At 35.9% G+C, this 22,520-nt stretch overlaps 4 protein-coding genes across 8 annotated transcripts; 1 reads left to right on the top strand and 3 right to left on the bottom strand.

Moving 5' to 3' along the window:
• Positions 1-1,783: 1,783 nt before the first annotated feature.
• LOC117617097 lies at positions 1,784-4,272 on the bottom strand. Of its 3 annotated transcripts, none has more exons than XM_034346351.1 (5): positions 4,159-4,272; positions 2,957-3,099; positions 2,738-2,857; positions 2,397-2,499; positions 1,784-2,316 (listed from the first exon to the last, which is right to left on the bottom strand). In XM_034346351.1, exons 2-5 carry the CDS (start codon positions 3,049-3,051, stop codon positions 2,068-2,070), a joined length of 567 nt encoding a protein of 188 aa, XP_034202242.1. In that variant the 5' UTR covers positions 3,052-3,099; positions 4,159-4,272; the 3' UTR covers positions 1,784-2,067. The 3 variants fall into 3 exon arrangements, with proteins under 3 accessions (XP_034202242.1, XP_034202243.1, XP_034202244.1); XM_034346352.1 differs by having other exon boundaries at positions 2,957-3,092; positions 4,159-4,265; XM_034346353.1 differs by lacking the exon at positions 4,159-4,272 and adding an exon at positions 4,100-4,149.
• A 1,037-nt stretch (positions 4,273-5,309) lies between these two features.
• LOC117619913 (aquaporin PIP1-2) lies at positions 5,310-8,137 on the bottom strand. The gene is made up of 4 exons (XM_034349978.1): positions 7,673-8,137; positions 6,671-6,966; positions 5,684-5,824; positions 5,310-5,582 (listed from the first exon to the last, which is right to left on the bottom strand). Exons 1-4 carry the CDS (start codon positions 7,998-8,000, stop codon positions 5,487-5,489), a joined length of 861 nt encoding a protein of 286 aa, XP_034205869.1. The 5' UTR covers positions 8,001-8,137; the 3' UTR covers positions 5,310-5,486.
• A 3,862-nt stretch (positions 8,138-11,999) lies between these two features.
• Positions 12,000-16,882, top strand: LOC117619912 (SKP1-like protein 21). 3 transcript variants are annotated; one of them, XM_034349974.1, is made up of 10 exons: positions 12,033-12,145; positions 12,621-12,778; positions 13,117-13,341; positions 13,536-13,727; positions 13,815-13,925; positions 14,050-14,128; positions 14,453-14,553; positions 14,659-14,837; positions 15,727-15,860; positions 16,514-16,882. In XM_034349974.1, coding segments are annotated over exons 2-10 (1,059 nt in total). In that variant the 5' UTR covers positions 12,033-12,145; positions 12,621-12,742; the 3' UTR covers positions 16,516-16,882. The 3 variants fall into 3 exon arrangements, with proteins under 3 accessions (XP_034205868.1, XP_034205865.1, XP_034205866.1); XM_034349977.1 differs by lacking the exons at positions 12,033-12,145; positions 12,621-12,778 and adding an exon at positions 12,000-12,017; XM_034349975.1 differs by lacking the exon at positions 12,621-12,778 and having other exon boundaries at positions 12,039-12,145.
• Positions 16,883-17,079: 197 nt separating this feature from the next.
• On the bottom strand, positions 17,080-22,502 carry LOC117619911 (signal peptide peptidase-like 4). Its single transcript, XM_034349973.1, has 13 exons — positions 22,338-22,502; positions 22,080-22,191; positions 21,689-21,808; positions 21,370-21,521; positions 21,070-21,252; positions 20,920-20,954; positions 19,647-19,809; positions 19,213-19,266; positions 18,858-18,950; positions 18,605-18,747; positions 18,111-18,181; positions 17,488-17,571; positions 17,080-17,368 (listed from the first exon to the last, which is right to left on the bottom strand). Exons 1-13 carry the CDS (start codon positions 22,389-22,391, stop codon positions 17,262-17,264), a joined length of 1,371 nt encoding a protein of 456 aa, XP_034205864.1. The 5' UTR covers positions 22,392-22,502; the 3' UTR covers positions 17,080-17,261.
• Positions 22,503-22,520: the final 18 nt, after the last annotated feature.

Below are 22,520 nucleotides of genomic sequence, written 5' to 3'. Positions count from 1 at the left end.
TCTAAGTGGCCCATACTCGCATAATAGTATATATAGGATTTATCTCTATTAAAAAGGTTATCGGTAATATAAACCGTAAATGTGGTATAAATAGTAACAATGTAATAACATACAACTATATATCAGACATTTTAGTGATGGTAATTAGTAATTATTCCAATTGTCGATACAATAACTCACCTACAGCTGACTGCAAGGATGAATTAATTGTTCAAACCAAGCAGTTCGAAGTCAAAGTGAGCATTAAATAGTCTCACCAGAAAATGGCCATGAGACGGGATGTTTGGAATAATTGGGCTGGATTTAATTTGGTTCATTCTTTAACGCGAAAAAAAAAAAAAAAAGTTGTGTTATAAATCACATATGCAGCATTAATGTTTGGACTGTGTTATCTGGGTTGATTTTTCAGAAAAACACTTACATGACGTGAGAAAAACATTTACATGACGTAGTTACGTAACGAGAGAGATAAAAACATACTTATATACCGATAAGGACAAGGAAGTTTTTCTCCATCACTTAGACTTTGTCATTTGAAAATTGCAAGACTGATTTGAGGTGAAGAAAATTGTAGCAAAACTTCAATACATGAAGGCAGGGGACGTTGGGGACTGGTTGGAGGTTAGATCATCTTCCGAGCAAAGTAGATAATAATTTCTATGGGGGTTGGTTGGAGTAGGTGAAGCCTTGAAGAGTTAAATGATTTTATCACTACTTTTATTGGTGGCCATACTTTCATCTGGTGTAGGCCTAGACAATTGCAGCTATCTTATCTAAATTTGTGTTTCAACTTTCAGATTACGTGCAAGAAATTAGTGTTGGGACTTGTTTGGTCGCCTAGAAAATTTCCAATTTTAGATTTAAAGTATAAGAAAACATTACTTAGCTATCTATTCTATCAATACATGAAACAAACTTATGATCAGCTGCATTTCTTGGTGGGAATTGATTAAGGCAGATGTTGACAGAACCCAAGTTCTCTGACTATAAACAATTCTTTTTTTTTTTTTTTTAGTCCTTTAATATCAAATACAGTTATCACATCTACACCTTAATCATAATCAACCGCAGAGATGACTTTTGAGACCGATTAATGCACACAACCACCAACAGTTGCACACTCGTTGATGCATGTAAATTTCACTTTGCGTTAACGATTGAAAGTCGTCCACAGCAAAATCTAAGCATACAAGCTCTCACAATTTTATTAGTTAGTTTGTTCTCCTTTCACCATATTCGCCATGCTCAATTGTCGACTGTAAATTCGTTTGACATCATGACGGTTAAAAACAGTAGTTTCTGTCGGGGATTCAGTCTGTGAAATGATAGATTTGTTGATAGGATACAATGGACCACCTTACAATAAATTTCAAGTCAAATCTTTCAAAGCTGTGACAAAAGAGTTTATGGAAGGCTGAGAAGCCTTTTACCTGCAAATGCATACATTCAATAGACACATTAAATACTAGTTGAACTCTGTATGTCATTGCCGGCCAGCCTAGCCAATTAGCTCTCACTAAATGAGAGATGTTGGATTGAATTGAACCAACCTCTTGATCACATTGTAAACCACAATATCTACTGGCCATGCAGAAAAACTTGTGTGAAACGGTGATAGCAATCATAGTACGTAACAAGCGTTTCTCACTAGCCATGAGCACTGCTACTATTAGTGATGTGTTCTACATTGTCCTTTATTGTATACCTGCATACTGCAAAATGGCTTGGAAAGCAATCGGTCTTGAAAAAGTAGACTCATATCAAACCACTAAACCAAGAGGTTAAACCTTCCAAATCCAAACGCTGGCAATATGTATTGTTGAGTAGGGGTTAGGTAAAGAGTTGAACACGCACGGTTAGGCACATAGTGTAACCTCCATATAATGCCAATTTCACAAATGTATAGCATTTCTCTAACCTTCGAGAAAAGGGTGTGAAAGAAAAATATTTGAAAAGAATACTTTCCAACACACTTGTCTAATACCTGATCAAAAGCTAAAGTCAATATAACAAATCTTGGGAGGCTAACTAACCAAAATTATTATTAAAGGATGGCACATTAAGTTACTAGGAACCTCCTTCCCCTCGGAGTCTGTCCTGCCTCTCGGCTGCATGCTCCTCTTGCAATTTCCTCAAAATTTGCCTAATCCTGGGATTGAAAAAACGGTCGCGAACATACTTCTTTTCCTCAGCTTGTATCTCCTTGATGGCGCTGGGATATGGGTTGGGAGGAGGCTTCTTCCCTTGAAGGCGTGCAATTTTCTTCAAGCGAGAATATGCCATTTTCTTTCCTTTTCTCTCCATACGGTATTCCATCTAGAAGATGACATGAAAAAACAGTTAGAAACAACTTAGAAAGCATATATATTTCAGGGACAGGAAACGTGAATACATACATCAGCTACTGCCATTGCCTCCTGCTCAGAAACCCCTTGCTCTTTCAACTCAAGCACCCTCAAACCAAATATACGGGCTGGAGGAGGATCAAAAGCAGAAAACCTGTTCAAACATAATTGCTATGTTAATATGTCGTGTGTTTTCTGATAACAAGTTAATATGTCTTTCTGATTCACACAACATATTCAATTCTGAAATACTAATCGCGTTTGTCTGCCAAGGATAAATAATGAAAACACCCCATTTGTAATGAGACCAGAACTCATTTGCTCACACACACATGAAATGAAGAGGAACATGAACACCGAGTACTGCAACAAAAAACAAAGATAAACCATACTTGATGGCATCCTCATGTTTGGAATCTGGATGCTTTTGGAAAAACTTCTTTATGTACACATCCTCTGGGAGAGTGATCTTCTGAATTGCATCTGCCCGAGGAAATGTTACGGGCGGTACCCTGAGAAATTCCCAAAACATTATGTTTTCAAAAATTAAATAAAAAATATAAGAAAATGATTCCAAGAATCACAGAATGGTGAGAAAGAGAGGGACAAACCGTTCCATGGCTTTGAGCCAAACAGGCTCCGCCTTGGCCAGGCCCTTCACCAGCTTTCTGGTTCTTGTAAGTAAATCTCCTTTCATGAACGACATAGTTGCCTTCCTTCAGTTCTCCAGCTATGATTTATTTCTACCTAGAAACTAAAAAGCAGTAAATGAACTCAGCCGTGCACTACGCTGTTTGGTTGACTTAGAAGATTAGGGTTTTTGTTTGGTGTTTCCATATTAAAATTATTTGTAATAACAACAGAAAGAAAAAACACAAAACTCTAATGTAATAGGCGCGCTTTTCCTATAACATGTACATAAAATTATGTAAGGCAATTTATAAAAATTTCTCATTAACCGTTATAAGAGAAAGTATGAGCTCTTCCTAGTGATAGAAACTCAGAAAATGACAAGACAAAAATATTCTGGAATCAAGATAACAACCAAGTATTAGAACAAAAGAAATATTCAAAAGTGTACCAATGCAAATCAGTTGGCCAAAAACAAAAAAAAGGAGGAAGATTGCGTGATAATATAAGCAAACGCTTCAGAAGAATACCGGAGATTGAATTAAAAGCACAACTGAAACATTAAAACAAGAATTCATCTTTGGAACTTGGATGACTTAACAATACTACAGCATCAAGAGAATTCCACGACACACAGGCTTCCATTGTCTAATAAAACCCCATTTAAACTACCCCCGGTATCATCATTTTAAAAAAAAATTACCAAACCACTTGAGAGATATTCCAAAGATGAACTAACTACAAAAACCAGCAAAAACCCATCCAAAATCCATCAAAACTCATCCAGATTATTTAGAAAATACTGGCAGACAATCAATTGATCAATTGATGACAGATTTAATCAAAACCCTTCCAATCCCACATCCAAAGTTCAAATCTTTCAGTAAATTTTAGGAGAACAGTACCTAACCGCTTCACCAAATTGCTCTTAAGAGCGAGCAGATTAAAAAGAAACAAATTTAAGACTGTAATTCAAGGAAAAATGGAAGCTTTACATGGGTACAATTTACTTATCAGAGAAAGGCATCCCAGCACAAGATCAACAATTATAAAGCAAGGTCCATTTCCGAGAATTGAATATGCATCAGGAAGAATGAAACCAAATGACAGAAACATATGATTACGTTATTAGAAAACCGAGACAGTGAATTTGAAAGGCTGTCGAAGGAGGAGTTGCTATTACCTGCCAGTGGTGGCGTGAGGCTGAGAGATGGAGAAATATGAACGAGAATAGTTGGAAACGACTCAGTAGGCTAGAGTTGAAGGTGGAGTTTGGAGTTTGGGCTTGGGTCAGCTGAAAATCAGAAAATTTGAAAGGCCCACATCATTTTTCCTTTTTAATTAAAGAAAGGGCATGAGAGATAGGAAAATGAAAAACTCTTTTAATTTTTTGTTTATATTCTATGTACTTTTTCTCATCCTTTCTTCACCCCTTCTAACATTTGTTCTGAATTTCCCCTCCTTTTTTTTTTCCTTCCAAATAAATCCATTTTCAGATAATTGGGCCAATTTTTGCTCTCTTTGGTCTTTCCTGTCTTTTGTCGATCATGCATGGCTGACACCATAATTTTCTGAGTAGTATAATATAACTAGCCTCTCCACACGCCCTTCTGCGCTTGCCAGAGGCCTTTTATAAAAAAAAAATTAAAATTTATTAAAAAAGATAATAGGTAGTTGCGTTCCATAAAAATAGGATTCATTATCTGAATTTTCTTTTAATTTTATTTTTTTTAATATGAAAAAGTGTTAATTTATCATATTATCCTCATTTAATTAATAATTTCAATTTTTAATATTTGCATTAATCAAAGCATTTTCTGATATTTTAAATGTTTTACATCTTTTAAATTGAGAGCACCGATATAATGGATCAGTTTTAGTGTTACTTGAGAGCATTTCCCTATCTTTTAAATTGTTCTTGTTAACTTTTTTACCGTAATAGTGTTATTTAAGAGCATGTCCCTATCTTCTTTTGAATTGTTCTTGCAGTTGGAACTTGAAATAGTATGTCATTGTGTTAGATTACAAGTTAACCTTCTGTGTTTTTATTATTTTCCATGACCTACTATCTTATTTTGATGATTAAACCATTAAAAGGCGAGTTTACAGTGACTAATTCCAGGGTTGTTCAACACCTTACAAATCAGGAAACATACAAACTTCAAGCTAGCCAGCCCTTTCTCTTTTTTTCTTTTTTTTTTCCTTTTTTCTGGTCAGCCACCCTAGCTAGTTTGCTTATTGAATATTGATTAATGCTGTGCCAGTTACCACCCTGGCTAAACCGTACGATATCAAAGAGATGAACTTGGTGGAGACTAATTAATGCAACAAAGATTACCACAATGACAAGTATAAATTAAACAAGGCTCTCCATTAATGTAACAAGGCAAATAACTTAAGCACAATAACACCCCAAATATTCCAGTTTCAACATCTGAACATAGTGAAAGAGATAATATAATCGTTGCTGCCTATGACACAAGGCTGAATGAAGAGACACAAGACAACTTCTCAATCCCTGGTCTTGAATGGGATGGCTCTGATGACTATCTGATGGTAGAGGGCGGCAAGTGCAGCTCCGATGAATGGTCCCACCCAGAAGATCCACTGAAACACAACAAAATCATCCCAGGTTTAAGATAAGACACATATAATCTCAACCACACGTTTAGATGTGACTTCAAATGATGTTTAACAGTTTTACTCACATGATCATCCCATGCACGGTCCTTGTTGTAGATGATAGCAGCCCCAAGGCTCCTAGCAGGGTTGATGCCGGTTCCAGTGATGGGGATGGTTGCCAAGTGCACCAAGAACACTGCAAACCCGATGGGAAGTGGAGCCAAGATCTGCATTTTAATTCGTACAGGGAAGGTGGTTTAGTATTCAGCTGCCAAAAATTGTACCACTTGCAACTTCATGCAAGAATTTCATTATGCAAAATAAAATCAAACTCAAGAAATCACTAGATTGAGGAGGTGTGGATACGATACTAGTTGATCAATATGTATATAGTAAAAATCTCAAGAAAGAAGATTTTCACTATCTGATTTTTTTGGAATCATAACAGTTTGTGACCCCAAGTACTCCCACAATTGGGAAGTGTGAATGGTGTCACACCAACCACTATTCGCACCCCCACAAATCCATAAGGAGGTCAGATTCATGAACCACACTCATTAGTTTTAAATAGAAACCCACTTGACTAAAAATTTAGTGCAAAAGAGGGTCAACTTGCATAGAACTTTCAAAAAAGGACTTCGATTGAAAGTAATGATGAAGATTATGAGTGCACTGAAAGTTTAATCCATAAGAAAGTCAGATTCATCAGGCTTATGACATTAGCTTTAAATAGTAAACACTTACTGTTCTACTAAAAATTCAGTGCAAATGACATTAGCGTTAAATAGAAAACACTGTTCTACTAAAAATTCAGTGCAAATGAGTAAACCTGCATTGAACTTTCAACCAAATAAGACTTTAAAATTAACAGTGGCTAAGGGTATCAAAATGGTTAGTTTTACAATAATCTCACTCCAATGGGGATTATGCCCAGTACTATAGAATTGCAATGAGAATAAAAATAGACAGGTATAAAATTGTATCCATGTCACAGAAAATCATAAGAGGACAGTGTAGAAACAAGTGGGTAATCAAAAAACCAGGTAAGAAAAGAAAAGGTGAGATATACTTACAGGGACATGAGAGTCTCTAGCATTTCTCTTGGCATCAGTGGCAGAGAAAACAGTGTACACAAGAACGAAAGTGCCAACAATCTCAGCACCAAGGCCGTCACCCTTGGTATAGCCATGGTTCACCACATTAGCTCCACCTCCCAGCAACTCATACTGGTTCTTTTGGAACCCCTTCACCACCCCAGCACCAGCAATTGCCCCTAGGGTTTGCATGACTATATAGAATACAGCTCTGGTCAGGGAGAGCTTCCTTGCTAGGAAGAGACCAAATGTCACGGCTGGGTTTATGTGACCACCTGACCAAATGATCAACAAACCAAGGTTAATATTATATTTTTTCCTTATACCATCAACTTTCAAATTTATACTGCATAACAAAAATGAAGATTTTCATTTTTCTGAATGTTGTGAGGTAAAGTGAAAAAGGCCATTAAAAGCATCAAGGAGATCAGGAACAAAGCTTGCACCTTTAACAAATCCCATTTTTTCACTCTACCATTCTCAGTTTTAGCAATAACCATTACTAACCAAACAGGAATTTAGAGAAATAAGCCTCTGAAATTTCAGATGATCACAATATCCAAACACAAGATCGCTTCTTTTTTCTTTGTTCTCTTTTAGTAAGTGGTTTCTTTATTTTTCATCAGCAAGCATACAAACATCTGTAAAGTGATGGCCAGTAAAACTTTCAGATACCCAACCGAAACAGCAAATCCATACACAAACATGACTCCTCCTCCATTTGATTCTCTCAGAAAGCATAAGTAAAAGAGGAACTTTTTTTCTTTCGCCAATGTTACTTTTCCTTCCCTCACTTTCCTAGGAACCAAACATAAATTTAAGAAACATCTCAAAACCTGAATTATTATTTTTTTGTATATTTAACCCATCAACTTTATTTTTTTTTTAAGACAAAAACAATAAAAGAAAGGAAGCCTGCCAAGTACGTAGTAGATCAAACCAAAAGAAAGAAAAATATGAGAGAAAAATAAAGAAATATACCTGAGATACCAGCAGTGGAGTAAACAAGGGCAAATATGCTACCACCAAAGGCCCAAGCAATGCCTTGAGTACCCACAGTAGAACACTTGCTGCGAGATCTAGAAACACCCATGACAGTCAAGACAGTGATGTAGAGGAACAAGAAGGTGGCTATGAACTCAGCAATTCCAGCCCTCCAAAAAGACCAGGACTTGAGCTCACCAGGCTCAAACAGAGGTGCTGGTGGTGGCTCCTTGTAGTCCTTGTCTGTCTGTGCAGATGTCCCTATGGGCTGCCTCTCTGAGAATTTGTTGGCTCCCAGCCTCACATCTTCTTCTTTCCCTTCCATTTCTCTGTTCTCTCTCTCTCTCTCTCTCTCTCTCTCTCTCTCTCTCAAGAACCCTGGTTTTGGCCTTCTCTCTCTACAAAGTTGAAAGCTTTGGTTTTTGGAGTGAGAGCTATGATTTGGTTGAGTGAGCAATGGAGTGAGGTTTATAAAGGGAAACAAATATTATGAGTGTGAGCTGTTAAAGTATGTTAAAGAAATTATGAAAAGCATTTTATTTTTAATGAACCTAAAAATAAAATAAAACTCATTTGCACTTTTGAGTTGTATTTGCTAAATTGATTAATATATACTCCAGAAGAAAACAGAAAATCACTGACACCCTTTTGGGCTCTCTGGTTGGTGAATTATTTGGAACTATTCTATAATTCTCAAAAGTGGAAGCTTAATTCTTAATCTTAACCATTACTTTAATTCCTTAGCAAATAAAAATATTAGTGATAATGGAAATTTATGTGGGTTTAATCAAGAGATGTTTCTGGAAAGTGCAGAAAAGATGAGGACAAGCTGCTATCTGTCACCATGTCAGGGATGGTGGGGTATCTTTATCTTCCTTGCAGATCCTTTTGGATAAATTAATCTTATTCACTCCACCTTCATGTCTCTTTCTTCCTTGGCTTTTAATCCACTTCTTCAATATTTTAAAGTTTTCATTTTTCTTGGTCTGAAGTATTTTAAACCTCAAGTAACAAGTCTCTGGTTAAATTGCTGTCTAAACAAATACCATATAAGGGCCTTGTACCACGGTTGATAAAAGAGCATTTATCTTTGTAATTAATGTTCTAGGTTTGATTTTTTCCTTCTTTAATATCACGGAAATATTTTTTTTACTATTTTAATTCAAGATGTAAGCTCACTATTCTTTTTAATACTTGACATGTATTCAAAGACATAGTCATGATTAATTTTTTATTTTAATTCATGTAACAATAGTTATACTTATCAACACATATCGAGTGTTGAGAAGAATTATGAGCATATAATTAAAGTTGTGACCAAAAATCTCCCCAAAATCACTTTGTATTCAAAAATAATAATACCATGTATGGCATCCGATTAGAATCAAGGGGTGTGGTGGATAATAATGATAGGTCTAAAAAGAGGCAAAAGTTGACCACTTTGGCCAAGGCAATTCATTGTTTATAATGTATAGGCAACTTCTTCTGGTGCAGTATGATTGAAGAACACAAACCCAGAGAAAGAAAGAAAAAGAAGAAGAAAGAAGTTGTAAAAATTTTAATGGTTGAGGAAATTTGTGGGGCGTTTTAGGACCGTGGAGAAAGGGACGGCAGCCTAAAAAGCATCAAACTTGTGGACGTTTGTCAAGAATGGGTCTAAATAAAGAAATGGAATATCACGCAACAACATGGAGGACAACAACGGCTACATACTTTACTTTCATGAAAAAGTTCCACAGTCCTTTTTTATTCTATTTTTCAGATAAAATTGAAGTGCTATATCCTTTTCCTAAGCAAAACATCTCTTATCTTAATTGCCTGCCCTTTATAAATAAAATCAAAAATTTTAGATAAAGGTTGTCAAAAATACTGGAGATTTTAAAATTATTCTCAAATTTTAGAGGTATCTAAATTCTAAGTTTTAAACATCGATTATATAATCAATAATTTCATTTCTCGTTCTGAAATAACGATCATATTCTTTTAAGTGATCAACATTGTTTGATCAAAATAAACGTGGACCAAACAATTCAAAGAACATCATTCCAACACCACCACTTTGCACCAATTTTTCCTACAATATTATGTATCCATTTATTTTCTTATCCCAAAGTTTAATACTTTATACATAAGAATATTAATCTGAATTGTTGATTAAGCAAAGGGCTAATCATTGATCAAAATAAATCGTATCTGGATGTATCAACATTATCCATGCCCTAAATATAATACACACACAAGAATTGATTGCTAGAAAACATTAATAAGTGGGTAGGACCAAGGGGACCTCACCATGACCTGCTCATTCTCCTCAGAAAACTGAAAAATCCTTTTGTCATGAGAATTGGCCGGTCGTTCAAAATCCAACTCACACAATTGCTTTACTTTCGTGGTAAGTGGGCCCCGTCTCAATCATTTCGAATCTGAACCCTTAATTTTTCTTATCTTCAAAGTTTTCAACCACCACACACTTCCCATCAAACCGTCCAAGCAACACCCCGGATCCACGCGGCGGCCATCCGATGTCATACACTGGCATGTTTTCTTCTTCCACCCAACAAGGCTCAGCCGACCAACACAAAAACATCATCTGTCTGTCTGTCTGTCTGTCTGTCTAAACCTATGAAATTGGGAGCAAAAACTATGCAAAGCTGCAAAATATAGATAGAGATGCCTGCATTTGTGGATGAATTGAGAAAACATGAAGGCAACTAAAGTCTAAAACTAGCTGAAATATTTAGTGTTTGTTGATTTGAGTTAAAAAGCTTATGGGCTTAACTATACAAATTGGAAACGGAGGTTCATCATGGCCCAAATTACCAAATCCCACAGGCAAAGTAGTTGGTTTGAGGCTCGACAGATGATGAGCATAGATAGCTCATATAGTCTCCATGGCGATAAAATGATCATTAGGTTTCCTTTGGGGGGTTGGTTGGTAGGAACAAAATGATTCCAATTAAAGACAACTAGTATCCTAATCCATGTTGGGTGCACCAATAAGAATTGTGGATTAGACTCGGATGTTGGACTAATTCAATATCTGAGTATCGATTATCGACACAAAATAATTAATACAACACAAAATAAAATATAAGTTGATCTCAAGTACCAAGAAGAGAAGAAAAGGTGGGGGAAGTTGGGATGGAAAGAAAGAGGGTCTGATAAGGTAACTGGCATAAGTATAAAAGAGTTTCAAAATTATAATTTTGACTCCAGTTTCTTTTTTAAAAAATCAAAATTGTCCCTAAACATGTTTCAATAATTGTGTTTTGGCCCTAATTTTAAAACAATTTCAAGTGTACCATGGGTTGACCATGTCAGTGAGTGTCTTGACTGTTTTCAAGTTTGTTAATTATGTCCAATGCATGTTCGACACTCTTAGAGATGGCAGAAATTCTCGTCGGGTCCTCGACTCTAATTGAGGGACATTTTAAGGGAAATTTTAGGGTCGAGTATAGGGATCTTTGAATTTTAAAAATCCCTGGTCAAAGACGGGCCGAAAATGGTACTATTATCCCTATTTCCAAACTTGGCCTGATCATAGATTTTAATTTTAAATTTTTATAAAATAACAGTGAACTTATTTTCAAATTATTTTAGAAATTTAATACCATTATACTATTTGGGGTCTTTCTTTCTTGCATATGGCATTCATTTCAATTACATGTGTATCTCTCAGGTTTCTAAATAAAAATGACAGGTTTGCATGTTGTATATCTTAATAACATAGTGATGATCAACCAATTTCTTTTTTAATTAGGCTACATTTTATTTGTATAGATACATGTTTCTATTTACTCGACTAACATTAAGAACATATTAGTGTTGTATATGTGAATTGGTTGGTCTACAAATAAATAGGGGATTCGGGACACTTTTGATAGAGAATCCCTCAACAGGGACATGGATTCCTCAAAAAAAAATTATTGGGTGATGGGGGCAGTGACGGGATAGGGATAAAGTACGGGAACGGGGATGGTATTGTCATACCTGACCCCAAACTGGCCAATTACTATTTCTAAATATTTTGTTATTTTAACTAATTAAGGTGTCCGTACAACATAAGTGATATGTTATATGTAAGTTTCTTTATCGTAATACGTTGTATTGTATGTAAGCTTTTATTTATTGATATATTACTTGTTATGTTTTTCTCTATTGATAGGATTCACTTCAATTAATGGCTTAAAGTTAACTAAACACTTATAAATGAGTATGAGCCGTCGATTGAAAACATGACTAAACAATCAAACATAAATGACAGAGGACAGGAAACCCTAACGAAGACTGACGTGTGAGTGGCAGACGTTTGTATTTTGACGCATTTTCAGACACAAATAAGGTTTTTTCTTTTTCATTTTTTTTTCTCAAATGCATAAATTAAATCGCTTTTTATCCATTTTGGGGTTCGCCGACAACCGCCAAATCTCTGCAATTCAAAGCTCTCGCTATCTGCAATCCGTACTTTAAGTATGTCTCCTTTTTGTGTTAATTGGTTTGTCTGTCCCTTTGCTTTCCTATATGTATTGGTTCTTCTATATATACTTGTTTGGTTTCCGAGAAAGTGCAGGAAAAAGAAATTGGTTGCAAAGAACAAAAATTGCGATTTACCCATTAATTCGGAGCTCAGTGCACTGAAATCTTTAGTAAAATGAGTCTTCAATCATCTATCAGTTATAATATTTATTATAATCGATAAACTCAGCTCAGGTACCTAAAAATTGTAAGTTTTATCACATGATTAGGGAAATATAATAATCAACATCCTGTTTCCTTACCTTTGGAAATGAAGGAAATAAGTATGAAGTACAGATTTTGTTAAGAAATATTGGAAATGGTTGTTTCGTGGCATGTAAGAGCTGTGTTGTTTAATTTGTGTTAGATAAAAATTTGGGCAAGTTTTACACAGAAGGGCCGCTAATGATAATGTTGTTTGACTTGACAGGAAATAACTGTGGACAAGTTAAATTAGTTTGCATATGAGCCTCATTACTTAAGAAGCATAAAGTTATTTTCTTTTGCCTGATGCACTCCAGTTTTTAAGTCTGAGAACTTGGCTTTGTACGAATGTCAGAAGGTGACATGGCTGTTATTAAACCTGAGGTAGAATAACTCTGTCATTGTGTGTTTTTCCTGCTTCTGTTTGCCCCTCCCCTCCCTTTTTCCGATCAAGTTATGTCCTCTTTGTCTAGTGTATAGTAGATCAATGAATTTTATTTATTTTCTTCAAGCCATAGTTCTATCAATTGTTTCCTATTTATTTTCCCATTTGAATGCTTGTAGCTGCCTTCACTTGTGGGGTGTTAGTTTGTTCTCTTTTTTTGTTTTTTTCTTTGGAGGGGGGGTGGTTTGTGTATCTGTTTGCTGCTTTTATTTTTATTTTTTGTAATGTTAAGACTTAAAGTTATTCTGAAGTCACACTGGTGCCAACCGATTCTCAGATGATGAAGTCTTATATCTGGCTTCAGACTGCTGATGGTTCAATCCAACAAGTGGAACAAGAGGTTGCCATGTTTTGCCCCATGATATGTCAAGAGAATATACAAAAAGGGATGGGATCTTCCAAGAACCATGCAATATCTCTTCCAGAAAGAGTCAATACTGCCATGTTGAGCCTAATTATTGATTACTGCAGGTTTCATCAAGTACCAGGTCGCTCGAACAAGGTTCTACATGTTGTTGGAATGTCATTTTCTTTTTTCCGAGTCTATGTTCTTTCCTTGCTCTTGCCTACAGCTACTGTGAATGAATTTGAGCTACTGAAGACAATTATCTTCCACCTGCAGTGGATTAAATGTTTCCTCTGATGCTGGTGTAAAGTTCACATGGTCATATGACTTGGGGCCATTGGTTTGTGTAGGAATGCAAGGCTTTTGATGAAAAATACATCCGAATGGACACAAAAAAGCTCTGTGAGTTGACTTCAGCTGCTGACAGCCTCCAATTAAAGCCGTTGGTTGATCTTACCAGTCGTGCTCTTGCACGAATAATTGAAGGGAAAACACCTGAGGAGATACGTGAGATATTTCATCTGCCTGATGATCTTACAGAGGTCTCTGGTGTGTTTGAGATATCTGTGTATGCTTAGAAAAACTTGCTTCTTCTTTGTTGTTTTTAACAAAATTAAGAAATCATCCAGGAAGAGAAGTTGGAGCCTTTGAAAAATTCAACTGACGATCCACGTATCCGGCTTTTGAATCGACTATATGCACGAAAGAGGAGAGAACTTCAGGAAAGAGAGAAATTGAAGGTGACTTTGGCGTTCGATAAATTTGCATTGAAAGGCTTTACGTAATGTAATTGCTGGCTTATACTATGCTAAACAATACATCCTTCTTGATGGTAGTCATGATTGAACCTTCCATACTTTTCAGAATGCTGAGCTTGAAGAAGAGCGAAGCGATGACCGTTCAGTTGATGATCTCTTGTCCTTCATTAATGGAGAAATTGGAGGTATACTTGAGTAATTGCTTTCTTGTGCCTTCACTGCATACTTATTATGTTTTTATTTTTCAATAAATGAGGACATTTTACCACTTTTTAACTAGTTTGAACTAACATTGAACGACCTTGTAGTTCCAAGGTACCCAATTGCACTCCCATGGAGACATACTCGATACTAATATTTTCAGGATTGCATTTGCCCACATTATACTGTACTTGGAGTACTTAAGATTCCATTGAAATGGGATTTGAAGTCTAGTGTCTTAGTCGTCTATTTTCTACTTTATTTCCTTTTGAAGGCCTCATTGGAGGTAAGGAAATTCTGTTTCACAGATTCCAAGGGGATTAAAACTTCCAAGAACAAAAAGAAGAATCGCAGAAGAAAAGATCAACAAAAAAACACTTGTCTATATGAGGCTAATGAAATCCATGAGGTTCGAATCGCTAATTTTCTCTTAAACTTCTTATGCATTTCCGCTTGAGTTGTTAGGTAGCCGATTTTTTTTATAATTCTTTGTCCTTTCCCCCGAATGTTGTAGGAGTCGAGCAATCTTAAGTTTGCTTGCCCCAGCGATGAAGTCAACAAATTTAGAGCCAGTCCTAGTTTGACTTTAAAGCTACAAGATCTAAACGATGACAGCCTGGAGGATATGGTTGAGTTTGATGATGGTGATATTGATGATGAGATTGACCCTGCGTTAAAGGAAAAAATTGATAGGTTTGTCTGCAACTATTTTGGGTTATTAAATGTTTATACCAAAAACAATATTTTTTTCTATTCAAATATCAGTGGATGAAAATTATTACATTGAACAATATGAGGAAAAAAAAAAGGTACTTAATTGACCTGAGTGGCTGTAACTTTGTCAATGCTGACTTTAGTTCAAGAAAGCTTAAGGAAACGGAATGCTGCAATTCGTTAGACTTATAGTGCAACTTCCTTACATTTTTATGGGACACCATGAGGATATGCAATGAGAAGATGAAATTTGATACCTACGAAATAGTTTCAAATTGTCATCTGTTTTTCAGTGTTCCAAAATTTTCTTAAAAACCAACTAGCCATTAGTCTAGTGGTATTTCTCTCCACTTTGTTGGAAAATGTTCCAAGTTTGAATCCTCTCTCACCCAAATAAAAAAGAATAAAAAATTTGCTTAAGAAAGTTTCACTGTTAAAGAAATGAGTAAACTTTGTAGACAATGTACTGCATTTTTCAGTTTCTTTTATTACTGTTTGTAGATTATTGTAAATGAATTCCTATATATAATGCTGTTCTGAAAAGATCTTGGTTTGTGGGTTTCTGAGGATGATAGTTGTGTGGACATTTTAAATATATTTCTGCTACGTTTCTCATAAAAAAAATAGCTCTCATTTTGGTTGTCAACATTAAATATATATTTTAGCAGTTGTGAAACATGCTTCAGGACTGCCTGCAAGCCTTTGTTAATATGTCAGTTTTATTTCATGTCCTAAAGAGTAAGTTGTATTAACTGGAAATTTCAAGTTGCATCTTCCACCATGGTTGTGCATGTAAAACATAGAGCGAAAGAGAGAGAGTTCTGCCTTGTTCCTACTGTTACATATTCTCTTGCATCTTTTGGTTCAGGGAGGTTGAAGATTTTGCTAGGAGATTGAATTCAGACTGGCCTCAAAGGATACAAGAGATTCTTGCTTTGGGTCAGGAAAGGAGGCGGGTACCAGTTTCCATTAACGGAAGGGATTCTATAAGAAGATATGCTTGTATGTTCTGTTTCCTTTTTCACTTTTTTCTCCCTACAGTTGTTTTTTCCCGTATATACTCTTGTTACACGAGTAATCAATCTGTGCTAAGATATTTCCTGCTTTTGTTTTGTTAGTGTAAGTTTACAAATGCAATTGTTTTATTATATTTGTATGAGACTTAAATGTTTATCCTTTCAAATAGCCTTTGAACCTAATGAAACGTTCTCTGGATAAGTGCTGCGGATCAGTCCCTGGCAGGTCTCTGAAATTTGCACTTGCCTAGAAAAAAATTGGTTTTTCGTGTTTCATCTTTGTTATATTATAATTATATCTATAAAAGTAAATAGTTTTGGAGATGAAAGTTGGAAAAATATTATCTATTTCCTTATTGCCTACACCAACTCACGTTTTCTTGGGCTAATGCTTTTTATAGAATCTCTTTTATCATTCTGGCTGTTCATGTTTGGGAGCTGTTTTTCTGTCAAATCCTAAATGATTGATCAATATTTCAATATGTTGTATAAACTCTCTTTTTTGGAACTCCTGAGTGCATATCTGTTTTATCTGCTTCTGAGTTGTGTGTTCTTCACTGAGTGCATATCTGTTTTAGAGCTGTTATTCATTTAACGTTGTGTTCTGTACAACTCATCATTTTCCTCTTGTGCATACAGGAGGACATCCAGGGCGGAAATGGATCTTACAAACAGAATATCCCCACATCGGCCAATGGCTGGAACAATTTTGACCAGATGCTAACAGGCTTCTAAGAGTTACTATTCTCATTTATTTGGCTCCAAACATGACTTTTTTCTTCGGTTGTTGGGGTAATTAGGCTGCAATTGGATTCCGGGGCAACTGTTTGTACTTTTAGGGGAACAAATAAATGAAAAGTAGTAATTTGTTGTCTTGTCATGAGCTAAATTTGCTCGGTTATCACAAGCTTGTATGAGGTTATTGGTTGTCTACCCCGTTGAATAATTATTCTACCTTATTTTATTTTCGCAACAGCACAGAATGAATAGAGATTGTAACTGTATGGATGATGAGCGTGTTCAAGTCAAATGATTATCTTACAATGCGACATATTTCAGCTCAGGGTTTACTTGCAACCCTACAGCGTTGATATGTTCATTGCAGTCTTTACCGGATTCTTCTCCTCCTTCACAGCGAAGCAGCTGCTGTTGTACGAGTTTTAACTTGGTCATGAAAAAGAAAACTAGGGTTCTACGAAACTGAATACCGCAATAACAATGTTGGATGTTATAAGTATTCCCTGTTATATATCAGTTGGTCCTTGAAAAATCATCTTATGAACAACCTTGTAAATGTTTGATACTCTCCTACAGCTATGACAAGAAAAGAGGTTTTTCTGAGTTACTACTGTACTAACTGTCACACTATTACTTTGTCCTACTACTTCTATTGAGAGGGTTGGAGATGGACGTGCGGGCATGGCCTCTCTGGTTCTCCTCTCGTCCACAGAACTTTAAGGTCCCCTCTCATCTGTGCCAAAGTCAGTAGAGTACCTGCAGAATGTAACTAGCTTATGTCATTGCTGCTCACGACGAACATTTAGTGCAAAACTGAATTCTACGAATGTTCGAGATAGATGTTAGTGCGGATTACAAAAGCTGTTGCATCTTACCGAGTGTGAAGGGAACTATGTACAACAAAGCAGGTTGGCCATGACCGTCCATCAAGTTCAAAGCCACATATGTGATGAGGAGACCTGCAATTGTAAATCGCCAAAGCAATTCATTCATAGGTGAAACACTTATCATTATGACAGTGACATGATCTACAAAATAAAATACTTGTTACAGTAGAGCATTAGACTTTCTACATATTAATAGTAGCAATTTCCAACAAGAAAAAAGCATAGCTCTCTTAGCCACTAGGGAGAGGAGACAGTAAAGGGCCTGCTCCCTCAGTGGCCTCCCCCAATTTTACTCAAATTTCTTTTGCAGGCAAGATAATTTTTCCCTGTCGTGATATATGCTTTAAAATGTAGGTATTCTACACATTGCCAAGGAACAATAATGCCATTTTCTGCTAAAATTATTCATCCTTTTTCAGGAGATATTTGTCAAATAGGTCATATCATGCGCAAAATCACTGACTCAAAGAAAACACGGTGCCTGCATGCGAGCCACACGCATAAGTTTTTAAGTCACCTAAAATTCTGAAACTAGCTCAACTGGATGCATTTTCTCGATATAGAAAAAAGAAAAGAAGTGCAAAATGCCCCAAAATTTAGCACATTCATACCTAAACCATAAGCGGTCATTGCCCACACAAAGTAACCAGCTCGAAGCTTCTTATTTGCCAACCAATCATACCTGCAAAGTTACCCACAAATTGTCCGATTAATGAACTGTTGAGACAATGCCGATGTTATAAACCCTCATTTGTAGTAATAACTAAAATTTCACAGTATCTCAGATGTTGCTGTCATATTGTTATTTGTGAGTCCCATGGTTTTCCTCATTAATTTATCCGAATTTCGTGATAAACAGAGTAACTCCTGAAATACCTAAATGTCAGCATGTTTTCACTTTTATTCTCATGTTATAGAATTCCAAAACAAGCCCTGTAGTACACGAATATTTGGAAACCAATGCACATAACAGAAGCAAAAACACAGTTTCTGAAACAGTGACAGTCCAGGTTCAATTGTAGGGACTTAAAAGGTATTGTCAAAGATTCAATTGTAGGGACTTAAAAGGGATTGTCAAAGATACATTTGGCTTCTGATTTCAGACCTTAGTGAAAAGGCTACAACCAATCCTGGTATGATGATATCACCGAATCCGATGATGCTGTAGCCACCCCAAGGATCAAACAACCGTGGAATTTTCAGTAGCATTGGTATACCATCCTCTCCACTTTTATCACCACGAGCCACCTATACAGAAGAGGAAAGATTAATATTTAAATCTCTCTCACTTGCAGGACAGGTGTAACAACCTCTATATAGGGTGCCAGTAAGGAAGAGAGTTTTTCTGATTTACTCACCACTATCATTACACTCTCATGGAACCACCATTTAGAAACAAATACCCAGAAGATATCATATAAAAAGGCACAACTGAGAAGAATTGTTCCAACCTGATTAGAGAGAGAGAGACGGAGAGATTATTGAATAATGAAGAAAGCATATGTTATGATTCAGAGCCAGACATGCTTGGCAAGTGAAATCTCTAGATAAATAAATAACAAATATTCATGGTGCAATTTTTTTCTCAACTAAATATGTATATGATAAGGATTGAAGGCAATGTAATATTATTTAACCCCTAGGATCAGTGTGAACACTAAAAATTCACTCTGCCCAAAATTAATCAGAAAAAGGCAGGTTTTGAATTATCACCTTGAGATTTGGTACTCGAACAATCTGAAGAACTGTGATTATCAGTGCAATACCCTGATTTTTCATGAGCGCAAGTTAGTGTCTAACAAACATTTTACAGATCACAAAAATCACTTTGCACAGCTATTACCATCCAGGGTTCACGATAGAAAATAGGGAAAATATAATAGTATGATAAAAGTGGGCAGTCCAAATACAGGATCTTTGACAACTCATGAATTCAAGTATAAGGGTTTTATTTTTATTTTTAATCGGAGCATTACCAGCTTAACTCTGGTACTCAAAGTCAAAAACAAAGATGAACCAAAAAAGAGCTGGATTAGGGAGATACAGAAGCAAAGTTGCAATTGATTAGGTTCGGATTTAAAAATTCCAGTGGTAATCTATAGCCACATCAACATTAAGACCAAATAAAAAAAGAATTTATTTCTTACAAGGATATCTTGACCTATCCAAGCAAATGAGACACGGCGATACACTGCCCAAACAACAGCAAATGCTATGCAGAAGGGAGCAACGGCTAGCGTCAGATATGAAACAGCTCCAAAGAAGGGCACTTTAACATATGATTCTCCAGCACGTTTAAATCGTCTGAAACTATATTTGGTTAATTGTCAGCTTCATATTAGGAGACTTCACCAGAAAGAACACACACACACACACACACACACACACACAATTAAAACTTTCAACAAAGGATCTTTTTTTATTTAAAAAAATTATTTAATACTGATCCTTGCAAACATTACACACACATACAATTAAAACTTTCAACAAAGGGTCTTTTTTTATTTAAAAAAATTATTTAATACTGATCCTTGCAAACATTCTTACCTTACAAATCAGCCCTTATGGAAACAGGGTTGAGCCGCTGAAATTTATATTTAATCAATGCTCACTAGGAAACATGATATTCACTGTCAATTTGGCCAAGCTGCTTTTTAACTGTTTTTCCACCCTACTAAATAAATTTCTATATATCCACAAGGAAGGAGATGTATCAAGATCAGAACTTGGTTCTTATTTAACCTTGAATTTTTATTTTCAGGGTGACAATTTATAACAGGACACTATTAACATCACTTGATGCCCAACACGAAATTAGCGGGTCAAGGTTTACCATTATTTGACATAAATCTATAAATGACACAACTTGTGAACACTAATAATAAACAGATCAGGTTAACTTCAAACACAATAACTGGATTATGACATGGTAAACCTATTTAACCATTAATGTATGAAGAAAATGATTATTATTTTCTATTTTTTCAGTTTCTTGATAATCCTTGTACAATAATATTCTGTTTCTTGGTTTAGGTTGCACCTAGATCAGGTAGATGTTTATTTTATGAGTGTATGAGTCATAGCATTTTAGAACCAAACAGATTCTAATATTAAGTTCGTAGTTGATATATGGATTGACACGGACACGATACAATTAATAAACAGATTGAGTTGGGAATTAAGTCCTCTGACATGATTTACTAAATAGGTTGGGTTAGAGTTGACAAATATTCAACAGGAATCCAAATTAACATGACATGACTAAATTGCCACCCCTGCTTTTATCTATGATGCATTCCCATAAAATGTCCAAACTAGCATGGCAAAGGAACAATGAAATTCAAACAAAAGTTTCTTGACCAACAGGAAATAGGGTGCATTCCCATAAAATTTCTAACAAAAGGAAGAAAAGAGATATACCATGATAGCAAAGTCACCAAACAAGTCTGCAGGCCCTGTGGACAGAACGATAAGGTTCGGCATTAACCTCAAAGGACGCATGAATAATAGTGTCTTAATTAAGAAGTTGTAATCATAGTGGCAAAGTCTGCATAGTACAAATGACAATACCTCTATCCCACCAATGCAAAACAAAACCACCAGAATCTCCACAAACCAGAATGACATAAGTTTGTAAAACATAACCAAGAAGCATGAAGCAATCACAACAAACAGGACTGCTGCTGTGGTGCTAATCTCCACTAAAGCATTGGAACGATCAACTTCCATATGCAAAGAATCATCAGAGGCATCCTGCGCACATAGCACCAAACCATACAGAAATTGATAGAATAAGTGAATTACACAGAAATAATTCAAGCCCCATGACTGCTAAAAGTTACAAAATAGCTGCTGAAAGTACAATTTAACCTTTAATAGCTTGTCATGCTCAATAGCTGCTTCTCTTGCACTCCATGCAGACCAATAAGAAGCAAATATGATGGTACCAACAGCCATAAGCCACAAAAACACTTCCGCAATATCGACCACTGGACGCAATGGAGAGTACAGCTGCACAGAAACTGAATAAAGGGATATCAGAGGCAACAGTAAAAGCAAAAGAAGACCACTTAGAAAGAATAAAATAACGTATTTCCATGCAAGAAAACTATTTTTTAAAACAAGAAATAATCCAGAGTAATGGTGATGCATGGCCAATTGTTAATATAAGCAGAAGAAAAACACATACCTTTGGATTTGTTCATTAAATCATTTTCTAAGATTGCACCAACATCTTGAGGAAGCATAACAGCTGGTATGCCTATCTCAACGTCAGGTTCATCGTCTTCACAAACCATCTTGAAAAGTTCTGTAAGACAGACAGCAGAATTTTTTGTAACAGCAATTTATTTTCACTTAATCAATCTTCTTAACCACTGTTTTTTTTTTTATTTTTTATAAATAACCGGAGCAGCCATTATAACAATAGAGATCTTTTTATGTACTTGTTATTGTTTTTTCCGCTTAAAACCCGTACAGTTGTACTGAACATTCTTACTCAGGGAGAAAACTAAGAAGAGGACTTTAGGGATGAAGGGCTTTGTAGACCAACAAGAAAAGAAAAAAGTGCATGCAAATACCTGTACGGTTGTTTATAATGAGGATGGCTGAAGCATTAGCAGCTTCAGCAATATTTGCCTTCCTTGTGAAACTGCAGTTTCCTCGGTGCACCAAAATGACATCTTGTGAAAGCTACAAAAGAGCCATACACTCCACAATATGAATCCACAAAATGCATGAGCATATCTTCCAACTTCAATAAGGAAGATGCTCATATTTCATGGCTGTGAAACTCTATAATGTAAATTGAGGATATGGAATTGAAAGTTCGAGTATACCTTATTATTAGGTGTGCTACAACAGTCAGGGGGGTCTGCGAGAACCACTCTCATATTGGTGGCATGTTTTTCCTTTGATTCCAAGGTAGGTCCAAATCGAGCACCAACACCAACATACTCACTGTCTTCTACACCATTGACCCAAGTTGGGACCTTAACCTATAAAACAAAATAGATTTAAAT

Source organism: Prunus dulcis, chromosome 2, assembly GCF_902201215.1.
Source record: "Prunus dulcis chromosome 2, ALMONDv2, whole genome shotgun sequence".
In the NCBI taxonomy this organism is placed as follows: domain Eukaryota; kingdom Viridiplantae; phylum Streptophyta; class Magnoliopsida; order Rosales; family Rosaceae; genus Prunus; species Prunus dulcis.
Note: the sequence above shows the minus strand (reverse complement) of the source record. Positions and strands in the feature narration are given on the sequence as shown.